The sequence below is a fragment of the Equus quagga genome, chromosome 5 (assembly GCF_021613505.1).
Source record: "Equus quagga isolate Etosha38 chromosome 5, UCLA_HA_Equagga_1.0, whole genome shotgun sequence".
NCBI lineage: Eukaryota > Metazoa > Chordata > Mammalia > Perissodactyla > Equidae > Equus > Equus quagga.
The window spans coordinates 119,778,313-119,796,722 of record NC_060271.1 but is presented as its reverse complement, the minus strand read 5'-3'; the positions used below and the strand labels follow the sequence as shown (position 1 = coordinate 119,796,722).

The 18,410-nt window shown below is 52.2% G+C and overlaps 1 protein-coding gene across 1 annotated transcript; it reads left to right on the top strand.

Annotated features, from left to right (window-relative positions):
- The first annotated feature begins 1,236 nt into the window (after positions 1–1,236).
- On the top strand, positions 1,237–14,473 carry MFSD2B (MFSD2 lysolipid transporter B, sphingolipid). Its single transcript, XM_046662860.1, has 14 exons — positions 1,237–1,334; positions 4,305–4,430; positions 5,526–5,650; positions 6,242–6,365; positions 6,720–6,798; positions 6,886–7,016; positions 9,460–9,550; positions 9,665–9,786; positions 10,252–10,335; positions 10,617–10,697; positions 10,941–11,050; positions 11,423–11,566; positions 11,987–12,163; positions 13,325–14,473. Exons 1-14 carry the CDS (start codon positions 1,248–1,250, stop codon positions 13,347–13,349), a joined length of 1,506 nt encoding a protein of 501 aa, XP_046518816.1. The 5' UTR covers positions 1,237–1,247; the 3' UTR covers positions 13,350–14,473.
- The last annotated feature ends 3,937 nt before the right edge of the window (positions 14,474–18,410 follow it).

Sequence of the window (18,410 nt, the reverse complement as noted above, 5' to 3'; positions counted from 1 at the left end):
AGTAGTCCCTTGTATGGATGCACCTACCATGTTTTATTTATCCATCAGTTGATGGACATTTGGGTTGTTTCCACTTTTTGGCTATTATAAGTAGTATTGCGACGAATATTTGTTTCCAAGTTTTTGTGTGAATGTGTTTTCATTTCTCTAGGGTACATACTTAGGAGTGGAATTCCTGGGTCATATGCTAATTCCATGTTTCACTTTCTGAAGAACTGCCCAAGTTTTCCAAACCATTTCCAAATGCACCAGGTTACATGCCCACCAGCAATGTCTCATTTCTCCACATCCTCCCCAGTGCTTATTATTGTCAGTCTTCTTAATTATAGCCATCCTAATGGAGTGGCATCTTGTGGTTTTGTATTTCTCTAATGACTTGAGCATCTTTTCATGTGCTTATTGTCCATTTGTCTGTCTTTGGAGAAATCTATTGAAATTCTTTGCCCATTTTTAAATTGGGTTGTCTTTCTACTGTTGAGTTGTGAGAGTTATATTCCAATAGAAGTCCTTCTGATTTGCAGATATTTTCTCCCATTCTGTGGGTTGTCTTTTCACTTGTGGGATGGTTTGCTGCACAAAATTTTTCATTTAGATATAGTCCAACTTGTGCTTGTGGTTTCCTGAGAAACAATTGTTTGAAGAGTTTTATAGAAGTTTTAGCCTTTACAGTTAGGTCTGTGATGCATTTTCAGTTAAGTTTTGTGTACAGTGTGACCCTCTCCTTCTAGGGAGCTTGCTGGGAAATTGCATGCCCAGTCTGCTTTCATTCACTGGCCAGAACTGTTACTTGGCTATACCCATCATCTCCGTGAGGCTGGAAAGTGTTTCAGGCATCCAACATCAAATTTTGCAGGTTGTAAGCCTATTCAGCCGTAACTTCGTCTAAACAAGTCAATTCTGTTGCTTCGTTTTTCAAATAAGTTTATTTGCCGACTTTCACCCAAGACAGTTTATCGCCGACCGGGGCTGGCGCTCGCTCCCTCGGGGACATGCCCCGAGGAAAACGGTCCTCAGGGACTTCCTGGCCTTTCCCTCCAGCGAATGTGGGCGCTCGGCGTTTTCCCCTTTGGGGAGACCCAGCCGCGCGCTTCGCGGGTCCCCGGTTGCGGCGCCGTGCCCGCGGTCCGGGGGCGCCCTCTGGCCCGCCCTCGCCCGGCCGCGCCCCCGGCCCGGGAGCCGCCCTCTCCGCGCAGCCGGCCGGGCGGGAACTCCGAAGGGCCCGGCCGCAGTCGGAGCTGCTGCGCGCGATGGCGGCGTCCCCCGGAGGGACCCCGGACCCGGCCGTGGAGGCGCCGGCGCCCCAGCCGGGAGCGCACCCCTCGGAGCCCGGCTCGGTGAGCGCCCGGGGGGGCGAGGGGAGCTGGGGCTGAGCCGGGCGGAGAGACGGGCGCTGGGCTCCTGCGCGGGGCCGCGGCCGAGGGGCTGCAGGGCCCTGTCCAGCCGGGGGCAGCGCGGCGGCCTCCTCGGGCCAGCCTTCGAGCTTTTGAACTGCCTGCGCTGAGAGCGGAGGATATTCGCGAGCCCCAGAGAGAATAGGAGGCTGAGTCCTGGACAAGTGAAGGAACGTGCTGGATCCATTCACCTAGTCAGGCAGGACAGGGGCCAGTCTCTGGTCTCCTGAGTCCCCGTCTAGGGCTTTTGGCCACCATACTCCGGGTCTTTCCAAAGGTCTCCTGAACGCTGGGCCGGTAGGACTTCCAGCTGTGCGTGAGGAGGCTGCCCCAGTCTCCAGGCAGGTGGTGTGGGTCTAGCCACCCTCTCAAACCCCGGCATGGTCCAGGCACCAGGGGGACTGTCCCGGGATGTCCTTCCTGGCAACCAGGCCAGGAGTGAGGGTAGAGGGCACGTGGCAACCAGGGGTGATGGGGCTGGGGTGCGTGCCGGCAAGGGTGGCTGTGCTGGCGAGGAATTAGGACCTCCGAGCTTTCTGCTGATGCGAAAGTCCACCCCGCTCCCAGTGAAGGCGTTCGTTGTCGGTGGCTTCGCTTCACCACCTCAATCCCCTATGTTGACTCAGTGCTTCCTTTCAGGCTCCTCAGAGCAAAGGCTTGTGGCCCCCAACAAAGAAACTGAGAAAAGGGGGCTCCCTGGGGACTCGCATTTCCCAGTGAAATTTAGAAATTTGGCGTGAGATTAATGGCAAGAGGGAAAACTAACATTGCCAATGAAGCACCAGCATTTAATTCTAACAGCCCTGAGGTGTATCACCCTTTTTTACAAATGAGGAAGCTGAAACTCAGCTATCTTAAGTACCTTGCCTTGGGTCACACAGCTAGAAATGGCAGCCGCAGAATTTGAAGCCAGGTTTGTCTAATTCTAAAACTTGTACTCAGTTGACAGGTAGGCAAAGATTCCAAGATTGCATCATACACTTCGTTTCAGCTGGAGTTTGTTTTCTATCTTTTGAGTGCCCTCTATGTGCCAGAAGCTTGCTAGGTGTGTTTAAGGGGAAATAAGTATCCCATTATGGGGTTGGAGGAAGGGCTGTCATGTTGGAGTGTGCCTCTTGTTAAAGTTTTCTGGAAGTTGAAATAATGTTCACACAAATGTCAGAAAAGTAGACCACAGCCCACCTCATGTGCGGTTTTCTTCTGTGGGTAGGAAGAGTGTGCAAAGGATGTGATAAACCCATATCTGGAAAGACCTTCCCTTCAAAAGAGCCCGTTTGGGGTGTCCTGCAAGATACCAAAGTGGGTGAGGCCAGAGTTGTCTCCACTCCCCCCCTACTCCTGAGCGAAGGATGAGAAGGAAGGAGTCCCAGCATCTTTTGAAGAAATAGCACTTTACCCAGTGTCTTCATGGCATTTATTCCTTCAATAAATATATATTGAGCATCTGCTCTATACCAAGCATTGTTCTAGGTACTGGGGACACAGTGGTGAATAAAAGCTATGGTTCATGCTCTCAGAGAGCTTATATTCTGGTGGAGAGAGGCAGGAAATAAATGAGAACATAGCAGGTAGTAAGTACAATTGAGAGAGGGACTTGGGTGGTCAGGGAAGGCCTCTTGGAGGAGATGACATTTAGGTGTAGACCTGAATGACAAGGAGTCAGCTCTGCAAAGACCTGGAGAAAGAACCTTCCAGACAGAAGGAACAGGAAATGCAAAGGCTCTGAGGCAGAGACAGGCATGGTCATTTGGAGGAATAGGAAGCAGGCTACCATGGTTGAGGAGAACTGTCTGAAGTGAGGTAGAAAAGAGAGTGGGGAGCGATTGGGTGGGCTCCCGTAGGCTCTATGGTAAGGGTTTGAGTGTTATCCAAACTGTAATGGCAAGTTGTTGGAGAGTTTTAAGCAGAGAGGAGACACGGTCTGACTTATGTTAGGAAAAGATTGCTTTGGCTGCTGGACAGAGAGTCGAGAGGAGGGAACGAGAGCAGAAGCAGGGAAGCCACTTCGGAGGCTCTCACTGATGGAGGATTGGGACGAGGACTCATGGGTGGCCCCCAGGCTTGTGGCCTGAGCTCCTGAGTGGACCCAGGGCCATTTATGCACTGGGGACAACAGGGTTAGAAGCTGGTTTAGACAATGGGAAGGAAGTCGGGAGCTGTGTTTTGGCCATGCTAAGCTGAAATGCCTGTTAGGCAACCATGTGGGGCTGTGAGTGGGCAGTCGAATATTCCAGTCTGGAGTTGGCTGAATAGCTTAGGCCTTGTGATATATCTACATTTGGGGGTCAGCGACATTGGTTCATTTCATTGGTGGGCTGGTAAACAGTCTCTCTAGGGAAGAAAGAAAGAACAAAAGCTCTGATTTGTGATGTTTGCTGATTTCAGTGGTGTAAATACTCTTACCATGCCTGATTTCAGGCTGCCAGCAGTTCAACAGCTGGCTTGCAAAAGTCCTGCGTGTTTAACGGTCAGCTCCCAGAGGCCTCGCCTCATTTGCTCATCTAATCAAGCCTGCGAAGTTGGAGGGACTATTCTATTTGACGGCTTAGAGAGAAAAAGTGATTTATTCAAGGTCACACAGGGAGTTAGTGGCAAAGAAAGGGCCCAAGCCCCCATCTCCTGATGCCCAGTTGGCCCTGGCTTGCTGGCTCAGAAAATAGAATACTGCAGCAGGAAGCACTGAGGGCACAAGATAAGGAAGAACTTCCCCTAGAAACATTTAGAGGTCATGGTTTAGATTTTTTTTTCCTTTTTTGTCTCACTTCCCTTTAAGACGATTGGGGCAAATTAGGACTGAGAGGTCGCTAGAAAAGCCCTCAAGACATAGGGATCTCAGGATGCTTATGGAAGTGAGGGGATGGGGAGCTGTCGTGTATTTGTCGGGTGAGGGCTTAACTCCCGTGTCTCCCCCAGGACAGCAGAGCTGGTCGCCTCTCATTCTGTACAAAACTGTGCTATGGCCTTGGCGGGGTCCCCAACCAGGTGGCCTCCAGCGCCACAGCCTTTTACCTGCAGCTCTTCCTGCTGGATGTGGCACAGGTGAGTGTGGGCAGCAGCCCAGGATGCCCATTCCCATCTTCCTTGGTGTCTGGTCCTTCCACCCCACCATCCTTGATAGATAGCACGTCTGACTTAAGCCTGACAAAAAGCCAAATGGTATTGAGGGCAACCTCCTCAAGGATGTTTTTTACAGGCTGTTTGTAATGGAAAAACAGGAAACAATAGAGAAGCAGTTGGATAATAACTTGTGCTGCATCCATATAATGGACTATTATGTAGCCATTCAGAAGAATGGGTGAGAGCTGTACCAGTTGACTTGGAGGGGTTTCCACGATGCACTATCAAGAGAGAAAAGTTAGTTTTAGAGAAGAGTATATAAAATGATCCCATTTCAGCAAATCAAAGACATGCCCCAAATATGTATGTGCATGACTGTATGTGTGTATGTGTCTGTCCATGATTAGAAATGAGCATGGAGAAAATTACAGAAGGATATATACCAGGCTGTTAATGCCGGCTGTAGGAGGGAATAGTGGAGGATAGAGGATAAGCAAAAAAGAATTTTTTAATAAGGTATTCGTGACCTTTTACAATGACACCGATATGGTTACATTTATGTAAAATTATAAATTGCCCATAAACGCATGAAAGGATTGTCAGAACACCTCTTACAGTTGTCTCAGGATGACGGGATTGTGCATGGGCTTTGCTCGATATTTTCCGTACTGTTTGAGTGTTTTCATAATGAGTGCATCATTTATGTCATCAGAAAAATCAATAAAACATTTTCATTGTGAAACAAAACGTCTCCCTCTGACCGTCAGCCTAGGTGCGTCCTTCTTGCACTGAGCCCTCCCGCATGAGGGTCCCTCAAGTCTTCTCCAAGAGTGACAGGGCTTGAGTGACAGTGGGACTGTGCCCGTGTGCCCCGTCAGCTCCCTCCCCCGCCCCTTCTTCACTGGTTCAGATGTGCCCTGAGAGCCTTCTGGATGAGTGTCCCTGAGAGGAGGCCCCTAGACCTTTACCCTGTGGCTCTGCACCCAGCCAACTTTCCAGATCTCTCTCCTGAGGGGCAAGCAGGCCTGGACTCTGACTCTGCCAGGCCTTGGCTTTCCCCTTCCCTGTCCCTTTCAGATCCCTGCTGCCCAGGTGTCACTTCTCCTGTTTGGAGGGAAGGTGTCTGGGGCAGCTGCTGACCCCGTGGCTGGGTTCTTCATCAACAGAAGCAGGAGGACAGGGTCTGGACGACTCATGCCCTGGTGAGCAGCCCCACGGTCCTTAGGATCCTATTCTGACACCCACCCCTGGCCTGAGGTCACTGTGTTTGTCACAGCCCTGCTTCTTAGTGGAAAACCCTTGGATGGTCAGGGGACAAGAGTGGACAGTAGGGGACTGGGAACGGGACTAGGTCAGACTAAGTCAGGCAGCAGTTCAGAGACATTCTTGGGGATTCTCCCTCCCCAGATGGCACAGGGCTGGACAAAGCCTCCAAGACTCCTAGGCCTGGCCAGGGACGTAAGTGTGACCGGGGTGGGCTGGAGGGCTTGCAGGGTCTCACAGAGGAGAAACCACTTGCTTGTGTTCCAGGGTCCTTGATACAGGGAATGGCACCACTGAACACCCGAGGGCCTCAGCCAGTCTCCTGCAATGAATGGCCCCCACCCCACCCTCAGCTACCTCCACATCCCGTCAGTCACTTCTTCCCCTCCATGGCTCCTGCCCTGCCAGCCCCAGCCCAGGGCTTCTCCAGGGGCAGAGGGCTTACGCCCAGAGGGCTGAGGTTGCTCCAGGCCCCCTTTTCATCCCCATCCTGGTGCTGGGGGAGCTCCACCTCCTCTGCGCTTCCACAGGGTCCTGGGCTGCGTGCCCTTCATCGCGTTGGCCTACTTCTTCCTGTGGTTCCTGCCCCCCTTCACCAGTCTTCGAGGCCTCTGGTACACGACCTTCTACTGCCTGTTCCAGGCCCTGGCCACGGTAAGCAGGTGGGCCCCCCTTCCTGGGTCTGGACTCCTGGAACCCCACTGTTGTCCAGTGGCCACTCTGCAGTGTGTGTGTGTGGCAAGGGTAGGTGTCCTGGAGGAGCCCACTGACCACACCTGCTCGCCAGTGCCTGGCAATCTACCATTCGCTCCTCTCACCCCCTGGTCTCTGGGCTGGGTACCCCTCAACTCCTAGCTCCCGGCTTGAGGGGATCAGAGGGATGTGCCAGCCTGGCGCGGTGCCAGGGTGGGGACAGGAAGACTGCGGACCTTAGCCTCTGGAAGCCGCAGGGCCCTGGGGGTGTTCCGGGCGGAGGGAGCCATCCTAAGCCCCGCCCGGGCGCCCCAGTTCTTCCAGGTGCCCTACACGGCGCTGACCATGCTCCTGACCCCCAGCCCGAGGGAGCGGGACTCGGCCACCGCGTACCGTGAGTGCGGGCGGGCGGCGGGCGGGCGGCGGGCGGGCGGCGGCTGCCGGGGCCGCATGCTGCTCATCGTGCTCCCTTCTGCCCCAGGGATGACCATGGAGATGGCGGGGACGCTGATGGGAGCCGCTGTCCACGGACTCATCGTGTCGGGCGCCCACGGACCTCACAGGTGCGAGGACGCCGCGCTCCCCGGGCCGGGGGCCATCTCCCCCGACGCGGTGAGTGCCCTGCGTCCCTGACCCGCCAGGACCCCCTCTTCTGGGGCCTCCTCCCCAGGTCTCCTCGCCGTTGTTTGGGGGCGCAGCTCTGCGCTCTGCGCCTCTCATTCCTTCCCTGCTCCTCCCGCTGAGCCGAGGTCCCCACGTCCTCCCTCCAACCCTGCTCCTCCGCCTGGGTGCTTTCTAAACCTGAGTAAAGCAGCGGGTCACAGGCCCTCTGCAGGGAGCAGGCGGCCTCCAGAGAAGGGACGGGGCTGAGGAAGGGCCGCAGGCAGGGGCACGGGACCGGGCAGCGGGAGGGTCTGGTGTCCTTGCGGAGCTCTGGGTAAAGCCCCTCCTATGACCTGTCCTACCCAGCCCTGAACAGGCGCCCCTCACCCCCAGTGTGAGAGAGAAGGGAAGTCTGGAGCAGCACCCCTTTCTCTCCCCTCAAAGCAGATGCCTCTTCAGCAGTTAGGGGGACATGCGTCTGTTTCATCCACCAAATTCATCTTCTATTTCCCCCCCTTTTCCTTGAGCAAATGACATCACTGTCCCCCAGAACACTAGGAGGCATCTTTTCTTCCTCCCTTTCTCTCAACCCTCCACTCCAACCTATTACCAAATCCTGTCCATGTTTTAGGCCAAATATCTTCTGGAGTCAGTGCACTGCTCTGCATGGTACTGCCACATCTGGGCCTCTGCCCCCATCTTCTCTCCTGCTGCCCCAGCTACTGCATCTGCCCCCTACGTAGTGGCCCTGCCTCCAGCCATTCCCCCAGCACAGTCAAGGTGACACCGTACAGGAGTTCCAACATGGGCGGCCCTCACCTTCAGACCCGGCACAGGCTGCCCCTCCCTAGGCTTGGAATTTTGAGCCTGTCCTCAGTGTTCTCTGCACCCTTCTGTGTTGGCATTCTTGTTTCTTTACTAGTTTCTAAATTAATAAATATCTCAGATTTGCAAAAAGGTATAGAGCTGTGGTTCTCAAAGTGTGGTCCTGGGACCAGTAGCATCTGCATCAGCTGGGAACTTGTCAGGAATGCAAATTCTTAGGCCCCACCCCAGACCTACCAATTCACAAATTCTGGGGATGGGGCCCAGCAATATGTATTTGAACCCCCTCCAACATTTGAACATTTGAATCCCTCCAGGGGATTCTAACCCCCACCAACATTTGAGAATCAATGGTATGAGAATAATACCACCAATACCCATGGCCCACCACCCACTTAAGAAAACATTACAGTGAAGTCCTGTGTACCTATCCCCAGACCCGTCTGCAGGGCCAGCTACAGGCTTTGCCCATGTCCAGTGCAAAATGAAAATGCGGGGCCCCAGAGAGAGTGGGGAAGTCAGTGTCCCCTTCCCATGGCCCACGGCCCCAACCCAGAGATTGCCTGGGTCGCAGTGGGTGAGAGGCCCCCCCGGTTGCCCTCAGAACCCATCGCGTGCTGCCAGCCTGGGGCCCCCGCTGGCCTTGCCCTCCTGGACCCACCCTCTCTGTGCCCGTGGCCAGGTCCCACTCAGGCCTCTACAAACCCCCTCCTCAAAGCTACCGGGTCACTCTGGGTGAGGGTGGGATGGAGGGCGGTGGCCTTGGGTTGGGGACGGGTAGGCCTGGTGTACAGAGAAGGGGGGAGCAGGAGGTGAGAAGCCACTCCGAAGAGGCAGAGCCTTGTGTGAGCCAAGGTATGAAGTGTTCAGGTGCCTCTTGGTGGCTCCAGCTCTGTTTTCCCATTGACTTGACTTAAAAAACACAAATTCAAAGATAAAATCATCAAAATTTCAAGACAGAGACAGCAGAGCATTAAGCTCCAAATGCAGGGCACTTCTGAACGTGGGGCCCTGTGCCACTGTGGGGGACGCACCCCGGTGAAGCCCTGCCCATCTCCCTCTTCCTCCCCTCCCCAGAGGAAGCCTCTGTCCTGAACTGGGGGACTGTTACTCCTATGCGTGTCTTTGTGTGGGTTTTATTACATGTGTCTCTTCCCCTGAAGGATAGACAGCACTGCTTCTGTTTAGACGTTTCTCTGTGTCGTCGTCACACTGTGCCATAACTGTCTGCTCATGGATCTGTCTTCCTCTCGCACTCAGAGCCCCTTCTTGTGGATGCACAGGGGTCAATTGTTCATCATTGAACCTCAGGGTCTGGCATGCAGAAGTCAGCAGCAGCGAATGTTTGCTTAAAAAAATGAGAGGGAGAGAGAGAGAGAGAGAGCCTAGACCCCTTGAGGGTGGCAGGGATGTGTGCAGGAGGCACAGGGTCCGCGGAAGGACCAGGTTGGGCTCTTAGATCCACCTCTCCTGCTGGGTGATTGAGAGGAGGGGCACCCAGCATCCCTGGGGGTGGGCCGAGGGTCCCTCTGCTTGCATTGAGAGGTACTCCTGCCCTGCCCCTGGGTGTCCCCACCTCCATGGGTTGGAGACATCACCCCCACCCCAGTTCTGTCCTGTCCCACAGACTCGTCTCTACTCCATTGCAGCCGCGGTGGTTGCTGTGACCTACCCTGTGTGCAGTGGTTTGCTCTACCTAGGGGTGAAGGAACAAGCAGGTAGGGGGTTGCGGTCAGAGTGTGGGAAGCAGAAGCTGAGGGCGGGGTTCCCCTTGGGCCTGGGCTTTGGTTTTGAACTCTGCCAAGCCAAGATGCCACCTTCCTGTGTTGCAGACCCCTCTGCCCCAGCCTCCAGCCAGGGCCTGAGCTTCCTGGCTGGGCTGGGCCTCACTGTCCGGCACCCGCCCTACCTGAAGCTGGTGATCTCTTTCCTGTTCATCTCAGCAGCTGTCCAGGTACCTCTGGCCAGGCCATCCCCAATGGCTTAGCTCCAGCCATATTGACCCTGAGTAGGTTCAGGTTCAGTCTGTGGGCCCCACCGCACCCCAGTTAGGCTGGAGTTTTAATAGGGAGAAACCAGTGCCTGGCACGTGGCCCGGAGAGGCTGGTGCTAGGGGGAGAGAAACCTAGACAGAGCTTGTGGAATTGGGGAGTGTCAGGGCCCAGGCTAGGAAGCTGACAGTGTCTAGGGTGGAAAGTCCACCCCACATCCTAGCTGTGCAAGGGGAGGGTGGACTGGGAATGGTGTATACCTGTGTCAGGGATAAGTGTCCTTGGTGGGGGAGGGGACTGCATAATGGCAACAGCAACTGGAATTTGAAGTCCCAAAGGGGAGGCCAGACTTGAGACCTAGGCCTTGCCCTGGACTTCCAAGTTCCTGCCACTCCCTGTGCATGCCCACTTCCTGTCTGCCTCCTCAGGTGGAGCAGAACTACCTGGTCTTGTTCTGTACACACGCCTCCCGGCTACATGACCACATCCAGGGCCTGGTGCTGACCATCCTGGTGAGAGGGCCTGGGGTGGCACAGGCAAGGTCACTCGGGGGCCTGAGTTGGGGACATGGGTGGTCCTTGACATGACATGTGTGGCTAGAGTTCTGATGGTCAACATTCTGGACTCTGCTGTGGAATTGGGGTGGAATTGGGCCAGGGTCATAAAGTTCATAGCCACTGGTTCCAACCGGGGGGCAAGATCAAGGTCGGGCGTCCCACCTAAAAGCCAGGGCTTTGAGAACCTGGGTGAAGGCGCTGGCAGACAGCCTGGCTGAGGATTCCTCTGCTCGCAGGTCTCGGCTGTGCTGAGCACCCCACTGTGGGAGTGGGTTCTACAGCGATTTGGGAAGAGGATGTCAGCCTTCGGGGTCTGTGTAAGTGAGGCAGGAAGCAAGGCCTGAGGTGGCTGCTGGGGAGGTGGCAGGGAGGTGACCTCGGAGCCTGAGCCTTCTGGGAGCCAGCAGGGGTGGATCTGTATTCACTTGTGTCTTCAGTGCCTAGTATAGGACCAGGCATGGAGGGGTGGGGGTGTCATTGGTAAAGACCAGTGAGTGTGTGAATGAAAGAGCAGGCGTGGGGGCAGGTGGAAGGAGCAACTGGTGTGTCTGTCTCCCCAGGTGATGGTGCCTTTTGCAATCCTGTTGGCTGCGGTACCCACAGCACCCGTGGCATACGTTGTGGCCTTTGGATCTGGCGTGAGCATTGCTGTATCCTTGCTGCTACCCTGGTAGGCTGGGTGAGGGGAAGGGGGTATGGGAGCTTCACGTCCTTCCTGATGGGTATGCCCTCTTTCACATCAACCTGTTGTCTCAGAGCCCTGTGCCCAGCCTGTGTTGGGGAGGGGAGCTCCCAAATGCAGATGGAGGCCACTAGCTCCATCCATGGAGCCCTCCTAAAAGAGCACCGGATGGCAAGAATGGTGGATAGCAGTGTGTGATGGGGAGCGTTCAAGCACACATATTGGCTTTATGCGGGCCAGTCCTGGTCCTGGACAGCAGGGACCCAGGGATGAATCTGATTTGGTCTCTGTCCTCAGAAAGTTCACAGGCTGGTGGCTATCAAGGGGATAAAGGGATAATTCTGCAGGCCCCGCCCCCAGGTCCATGCTTCCAGATGTAGTGGATGACTTCCAGCGGCAGCATCAGCCCGGCCCAGGCCTGGAGACCATCTTCTACTCATCCTATGTCTTCTTCACCAAGCTTTCAGGCGCAAGTGCCCTAGGCATCTCCACTCTCAGTCTGGAGTGAGTCCCAGAGCTGGCTGTACCAGAGGCACAAAAGACTAATGGAGTGGGAAGAAGAGGGCAGAATCCTCCACCCGAGCTAGCCAGGGGCCACCCATGAGTTTAGGATCCAAGCTCTGCTCTTTGGAGAGTGTGGTGGAACCACCTGCCCCAGGTTTCTCTGTGCACGTGACTGAGAGGGGCCTTTCTTGGAGGCTGTACCCATTCTGAAACCTCAGCTCCCCACATTCTCAGTTCTCTCTGAATTCCTCCCTGGCCAGCCATTCCCTCAAAACTCTCTTCCACCATAGTTAGGCTGATGTGGCCAGGAAATGAATCCAAGGTTCAGGGTAGTGTGGGAATGGGGGATCTGGGACCCCTCCCCCAGGAAGCCGTGCTCGGTCGGATCTGAGCTGGATGCATGGGTTGGTGTTTCTCCAGGTTTGCGGGGTATGAGGCAGGAGCCTGCCAGCAGGCAGAGCAGGTGGTGGTGACCCTCAAGGTCCTCATCGGTGCTGTGCCCACCTGCATGATCCTCATTGGTCTCTGCATCCTCATGGTCGGCCCCACTCTAAAAGTGCCAAGCCAGGACACCTCTCGCCAGCTGCACTTTCAGAGGTGGGCACCCCTTGCACAAAGGTACACACAGCAGGGCCACCAACACCCAGGGAGGCACACCGACGTGCACTGCTGTGGGGTTGACTAAGCAGTGGCAGGTCTCCCTGTGCTGTTTACACAGTTGAACTGTTCTGCCTTTGGAGGCTCTTTCCTTAGCTTCAGTGATGCCATCTTCTCCTGGATTTTCTTCTACTACTCTGGCTGACGCTGCCCAGTCTCCTTCCTTCGATTACCTGTTGAGTAGTGATGTGGGAGGGCTTCCTTCTTGACCCGTTCCTTTTGCTCTCCATAACCCCAGGATCCTCATCTATTTGCTTGACCTCGAACACTCTGTGCCTGGTGACTTTGGAAGCTGCCCCTCCCCGCCAGACTTTCTTCAAGTTCCAGATCTATAGGTCTGGCTCGCATATGGACATCTCCACCTGATGTCCCACAAGCATGGCAGACAATCTTAATGAGCCACAAACTGAACTCATCTTCTTCCCTCAATCGGCTCCTCCCCGTGTCCTGTCTCAGTGAATGGCACTATCCTCCAGCCTGGGAGCCGAAACCTGGGGGTCGTCTTCCACCCTTCCCCCAACAGGCTGCCCTGAGCAGCTCTCTGGACCTTGTCCTTCCCCCTTCTGGAGTATGGATCTCACTGCATGGGGACGATCTGCTCACTGACTGGCTTTCCCAGGAGACTGTGGGGACTCTGAAGGCTGGGGCTGTGTTTTATTCATTTTTGTGCCCCAAAAGCCCAGCATAGAGCCGAGGCCAAGCAGGTCCTGCAGTAACAACGTCTGGTGCCGCAGACTTTCATGAGCACGTGCCCACATTTTTGCAGATGCTCACGCACTTAGAGATACAAGCACATTACATACAGAGGACCACAGGGTAGACAGGAAGTGGCATCATCCTGGTCCCTCACTGTTCAGTGTGAATGGCCTCAGACTCCAGCCAAGTAACACTGAGATCCTGCATTACCCTCGGGGAATGACACACGGCTGGGGAAGTGCCTGATGGGTCCTGGAGAAACAGGGGTGTGGCTTTATTCACAGGTTGTAAGGGGAAGAGTTGCTAGGAAGACAAGGAACAGCCACTGACACTTCCATGGTCTGTGGCAGGACAGAGACCCCACTCCATGCTCATCCTTCTCTTCGACTTCTTCCCCTCCTACAGGAGTACCAGCTACAGCCTTGCTTGAAGTTTGAGACTTCTGTGAGCCGGAGCAGCAGGAGCCAGCATCTTCTGGGCTCGAAGGCCCCCTCCTTCTCGGCCCTTTAGCACCTCTGCTTTGCAGTTTACATGTGCCCATCTTTTTCCCTGGGATATGGAGTCTTCAGTGACATCTCCTGAAGGGACTGGCCTGGGCTCCAGGACCCCCATCTGTCATTTCTTGCCTGTTGACCACAGACCATCTCAGATAGGCCTGTGCCCCCGACTACCCAGCTCCAGGCAACCTTTGACCTGTTGGGAAAGTGTCCCAGCAGCAACTATTCCTGGAAAAACGAAGCCCCTACCAGCCTGGCCTGCGGACTTCCTGTGGGAGCACCGGCCCCGACAACCTGCTCACCTGACAGGCTCGACACACGGAGCTCTTGTTTCTCCTGATGCTGCAGTGGACATCTGAGAGAGAGGCTGACAGATGCCACATGAACGAGCGGAGTGGGGACACATGGACCTGCTGCGGGTGTCCAGTTAGGAGAGACACAGACAGATGGACCCCAGAGGGAGCGAATGGGACAGCCGTGGGAGTGGGAAGACCGAGTGGGGTATGAGAGGCGTCTCCTAAGCCTTCCCCTTCTTAAGTTGATGACATTCTATTTCTAGAAGTGGACACAGACTACTTGTGGATATCGAGCCACCAAAGATCAATCATTTTTATGAACAAAAGTTATTTTTGTGGAAATATTTTTCTCAAATTTTATTTTATAAAAGCATAGGAAGCACAGTTTTCTAGAGGCCGTGTGAGAGGCGGGTTCCTTTTTTCCTTTGGAAGAGACCAAAAGTTGAGACTCTAGCATGGTGCAGGGCAGCGGGCCACGGCGGCTCACGTGGGTCGCAGCCTGCGGAGGAGCCGGGGAACCCGTGGGGGCCCTGATGCCCCAACAACTTGTCCTAGAGGAGCCCGGACACCTAAAGGGGGGCCAGAAGGTGCAGACCTGCCCCCTGCATTTCTCCCCGGCTCCCAGTTCTGCCTCTTCCATGGGGTCCGCTGTCCTGAGCCCAGCGCCTAGGGCTAGGTCCCCTTCCACTTCCTCTGAAGACTTCTGGCTGCCTCTTAGGTGCAGGACTCACACTCGGACAGGCTCTGCTCTGTCAGGGACTTCGACTTTTACCGTTATATCCTCAGAGCCCAGAAGTAAATGTTCAATGTGAATAAACGTTTGCTGAACGAGCAAGTGTATGTTCATATTGCCCTCATCGTAAAACAAACAAAACAGCCTTTCCTTGTTCTTTTAGCTTTCTCTTCTCCCCCACCAGCTGCCACCATAGCCTCGTCTCCTTGCGCTCACCTGCCTTTCCTTCCTTAACCCAGTAAACCTGGCCTCTTCCTCCCCATGGAGGAGGCGGTGTGGCCTGGCAAGGTGAACTCCAGCATCGGAAAAAGGGAGATTGGAGTTTGTATGTTGCTTTCATTTTTTTTTTTTTTTTAAAGATTTGATTTTTCCTTTTTCTCCCAAAGCCCTCCAGTACATAGTTGTGTATTTTTGGTTGTGGGTCCTTCTAGTTGTAGCATATGGGACACTGCCTCAGCATGGCTTGATGAGCAGTGCCATGTCCATGCCCTGGATTCGAAATGGCGAAACCCTGGGCCACTGAAGCAGACTGCGCTAACTTAACCACTGGGCCACGAGGTCAGCCCCACTTTCATCTTTTTTTTTAAGATTTTATTTTTTTCCTTTTTTTCCCCAAAGCCCCCTGGTACATAGTTGTATATTCCTCATTGTGGGTCCTTCTAGTTGTGGCATGTGGGACGCTACCTCAGTGTGGTTCGATGAGCAGTGCCATGTCCGCGCCCAGGATTCGAACCAACGAAAACACTGGGCCACCTGCAGCGGAGCGCGCAAACTTAACCACTCGGCCACGGGGCCAGCCCCCCACTTTCATCTTTTACATGTGTGATTACTCAACTTATTTAACAAATCTGAGCCTCTGTTTCTTTTTTGAAAGAAACGTGTACACTGCCACCTGCACCTCGGGATGGCTTTGAGGATTAAGTGAAACAATACCTGAACAAGGAAACCCTGAGGGACTGGTAGCCATTAATGCTGAGCACTCCTTTTCAAAATCCTACCCTCCCTGGGCTTGCATGTCACCACCCTACTGGCTCTCCTCCTCCATCTCTGACCGTTCATTTTCTGTCTTTTCCTTTGTTTCTTCTTCCTTTGATGCGCCATAGTCATCTCAGGCTTCCCAGGGACGTGTGACCTTCCCTATCACCACCTACACACCAGCCACTCTACATCTAACCCTGAGCTCTCTGCTGACCTTCAGATCCCCAGAGCTGAAGATCGGACGCCCAGCTGAGTCTTCTTCACGCAGTTAAAACACCAGACGTCCAAAGTGGAACTCACCAGCTTCTCCCCACACATGTTCTGCCTCCTGCATTTTTAGTAAATTATATTAGCATTTATCCATCACCAAAACCAAAAATTTGGTGTCTTCTTAGTTTCCTTTCTCCCCCATTCACTCCACTGCCCCATCCCCATAGACACTGAGTGTGGATTATGCAACAGAAAGAAAGGATTGCAGCTGGTGGGTCACTAGCAAATGTTAGAAGTCTGAACGTGGACAAAAGTTGTAACAGCAGATACGGATGGGTGTGGCTCAGAGCACACACGGTGAACTGACATAGCTGCTTGCGAGATGTGTGAGGTGCGCATGCGTGCATGCTTGTGTATTCCTATGTGAGTCACTACAGCTGGGTCCAGTTTGCTGTGTTCACCCAGGGTTTCCTAAGGACAAAACTGGTGCCAGAGCAACAGGAAGTTCATGTCATGCTCTAATTGTTCCCTAATATGCAATTGTGTTGGGACAAGTTTGTTTTCAAAACAAGCATTATAACAGAACTGAGTATATATGGATGTGGGTGTAAATATATAGAAATCCTAAATGGTACCACAAATGTTAAGGGAATGAAATACATATTTAAAAACATTCTCACAAATAAAACACCAGACCCAAATGATTATACCAAGTTCTATCAAACTTCCTATTGAGGATCATTCCTATCTTACGGAAACTCTTCGAGTGAACAGAAAAAGGCATATTCTGCAACTCATTGTTATCAGCCTAGAATAAGCTTGATACCAAAACCAGACAAGCGAAGTAAAAAAGAAAGGAAATTCACAGGCTAATCTTACTCATGAACATAGAAGCAAGAATCTGAAATGAAGTATTGGCAAACTGACTCCGACCATATCTGAAAAAATAAATGCATCATGAACATACTGGGTTTATTCCAAGAATCCAAAGTTTGTTTAACGTTAGAAAAATCTATCAAGTGAGATTTACCACATTAACAGAGTAAAGGAGGAAAAAAATTATAATCTCGACAGAATCATTTGATAAAAATCTAACACCCATTCATAAAAGTACTTAACAAACCAAGAAGAAAAGGAACTTTTTAAACCTGAGAAAGGATATCTACCAAAAACTGATAGCAAACATCATTATTTTTATTTATTTATTTATTTATTTATCTATTTATTTATTTATTTATTTATTTATTTATTTTGAGGAAGATTAGCCCTGAGCTAACATAGGCTGCCAATCCTCCTCTTTTTGTTGAGGAAGACTGGCCCTGAGCTAACATCCGTGCCCATCTTCCTCTACTTTATATGTGGGACGCCTACCACAGCATGGCTTGCCAAGCGGTGCCATGTCCGCACCCGGGATCCGAACCGGCGAACCCTGGGCCCCCAAAGTGGAACGTGTGAACTTAACTACCATGCCACCAGGCCAGCCTCACAAACATCAGTATTAATGATGAAATAGTCCCTTTAAAATCAGGAATAGGCAAGGATACCCACTATCACTACTTCTATTCAACACTTCATCAAGGGATCTAGCCAGTGGAAAAAAGAGTATAAGATTTAGGAAGGAAGAAACAAAATTGTCATTCTGTAAGTGATATGATTGCCTACATAGAAAATCCAAAAGAATCTACAGATAAATTATTAGAATTAATGGGTACAGCAAGGTAGTTGGATATAAAATTAACAAAAACAGATTGCATTTTTGTATGCCAGCAACTGGTATATAACAATTTTTAAAAGATATTAAGAGTTGCAACAAAAAATATAAAGTACCTAGGAATAAATCAACAAGATGTGGAAAGACTTCTGCTTCTGGCCATGATGGAGTAGTAGAGACCAGATCTAGCCTCCTGGCTAAAACAACAAAAAAACTGGACAGAATACATGAAACAACAGTTTTCAAGACACTGGGCATCAGGCAATGAGGAGTGATCTCTGAGAGATGGGACAAAACGAGATTAATCTTACAACTGCTCCATCTTATGGCCTTGAGAGTTTCCAGATGACAGTAAAGAGAACCATGTGGAGCCCAGAGGACTCCCTGAGTTGCGAAGATGAGTTTGGAGAGACCAAAGTGGCTAGAGTTCCAAGGACAGAATACTGGAGAGGAGTGAGCTACACAGAGACAGAACTCAGGAGAGCTAAGAGGGTCCCCCTCAAGTACCTGACAGAATGCTGATTAAAGAAACAAATGTGAAAGACAAAACTTTCATAAAAGGCAAGATTGATAAATATGACTTCATTAAAATTAACAATGTTTGGTCAACAAATCACACCATAAAGAAAGGGAAAAGACAAGTCACAAATTGGGTGAAGATTCTAGCCACATATATTAGTGACATCTAGAATATATGGAGTCTCTACAACTCAACCAGAAAAAGACAACCCAATAGAAATTTGGACAAAAGGCATGAACAGACATTCTGCAAAAGAGAAAAGTGGAACGGCCAATAAACAAATGAAAGATGCTGAGGCTCATGGTGGTCTGAAAGTAAAAATTAGGATCACAATGAGAAGCCACTGAAAACTACTAAAGTGTTGTAGATTGAGAAGCCTGGAGCCTGGAAGAGCTATAGGAGCTCTGAGACACTGCTGCTGGGAGTGAAGACTGACACAACCACCTTGGAAAGTAATCTCAATTTACACACACGCTGTGCTCCGGCAATTCCATACCTAGGTAAGAGACCGCAGGGAGACTTTTCAAACGCCTGCATCAGGAGACA

Excerpts from the sequence above, each read along its gene's own strand:
- MFSD2B (XM_046662860.1), top strand. The coding sequence starts at position 1,248 with ATGGCGGCGTCCCCCGGAGGGACCCCGGACCCGGCCGTGGAGGCGCCG. Across the intron at positions 6,799-6,885 it reads GGACTCGGCCACCGCGTACC|GGATGACCATGGAGATGGCG; the intron begins GTGAGTGCGGGC and ends CTTCTGCCCCAG. Across the intron at positions 9,787-10,251 it reads TCATCTCAGCAGCTGTCCAG|GTGGAGCAGAACTACCTGGT; the intron begins GTACCTCTGGCC and ends CTGCCTCCTCAG.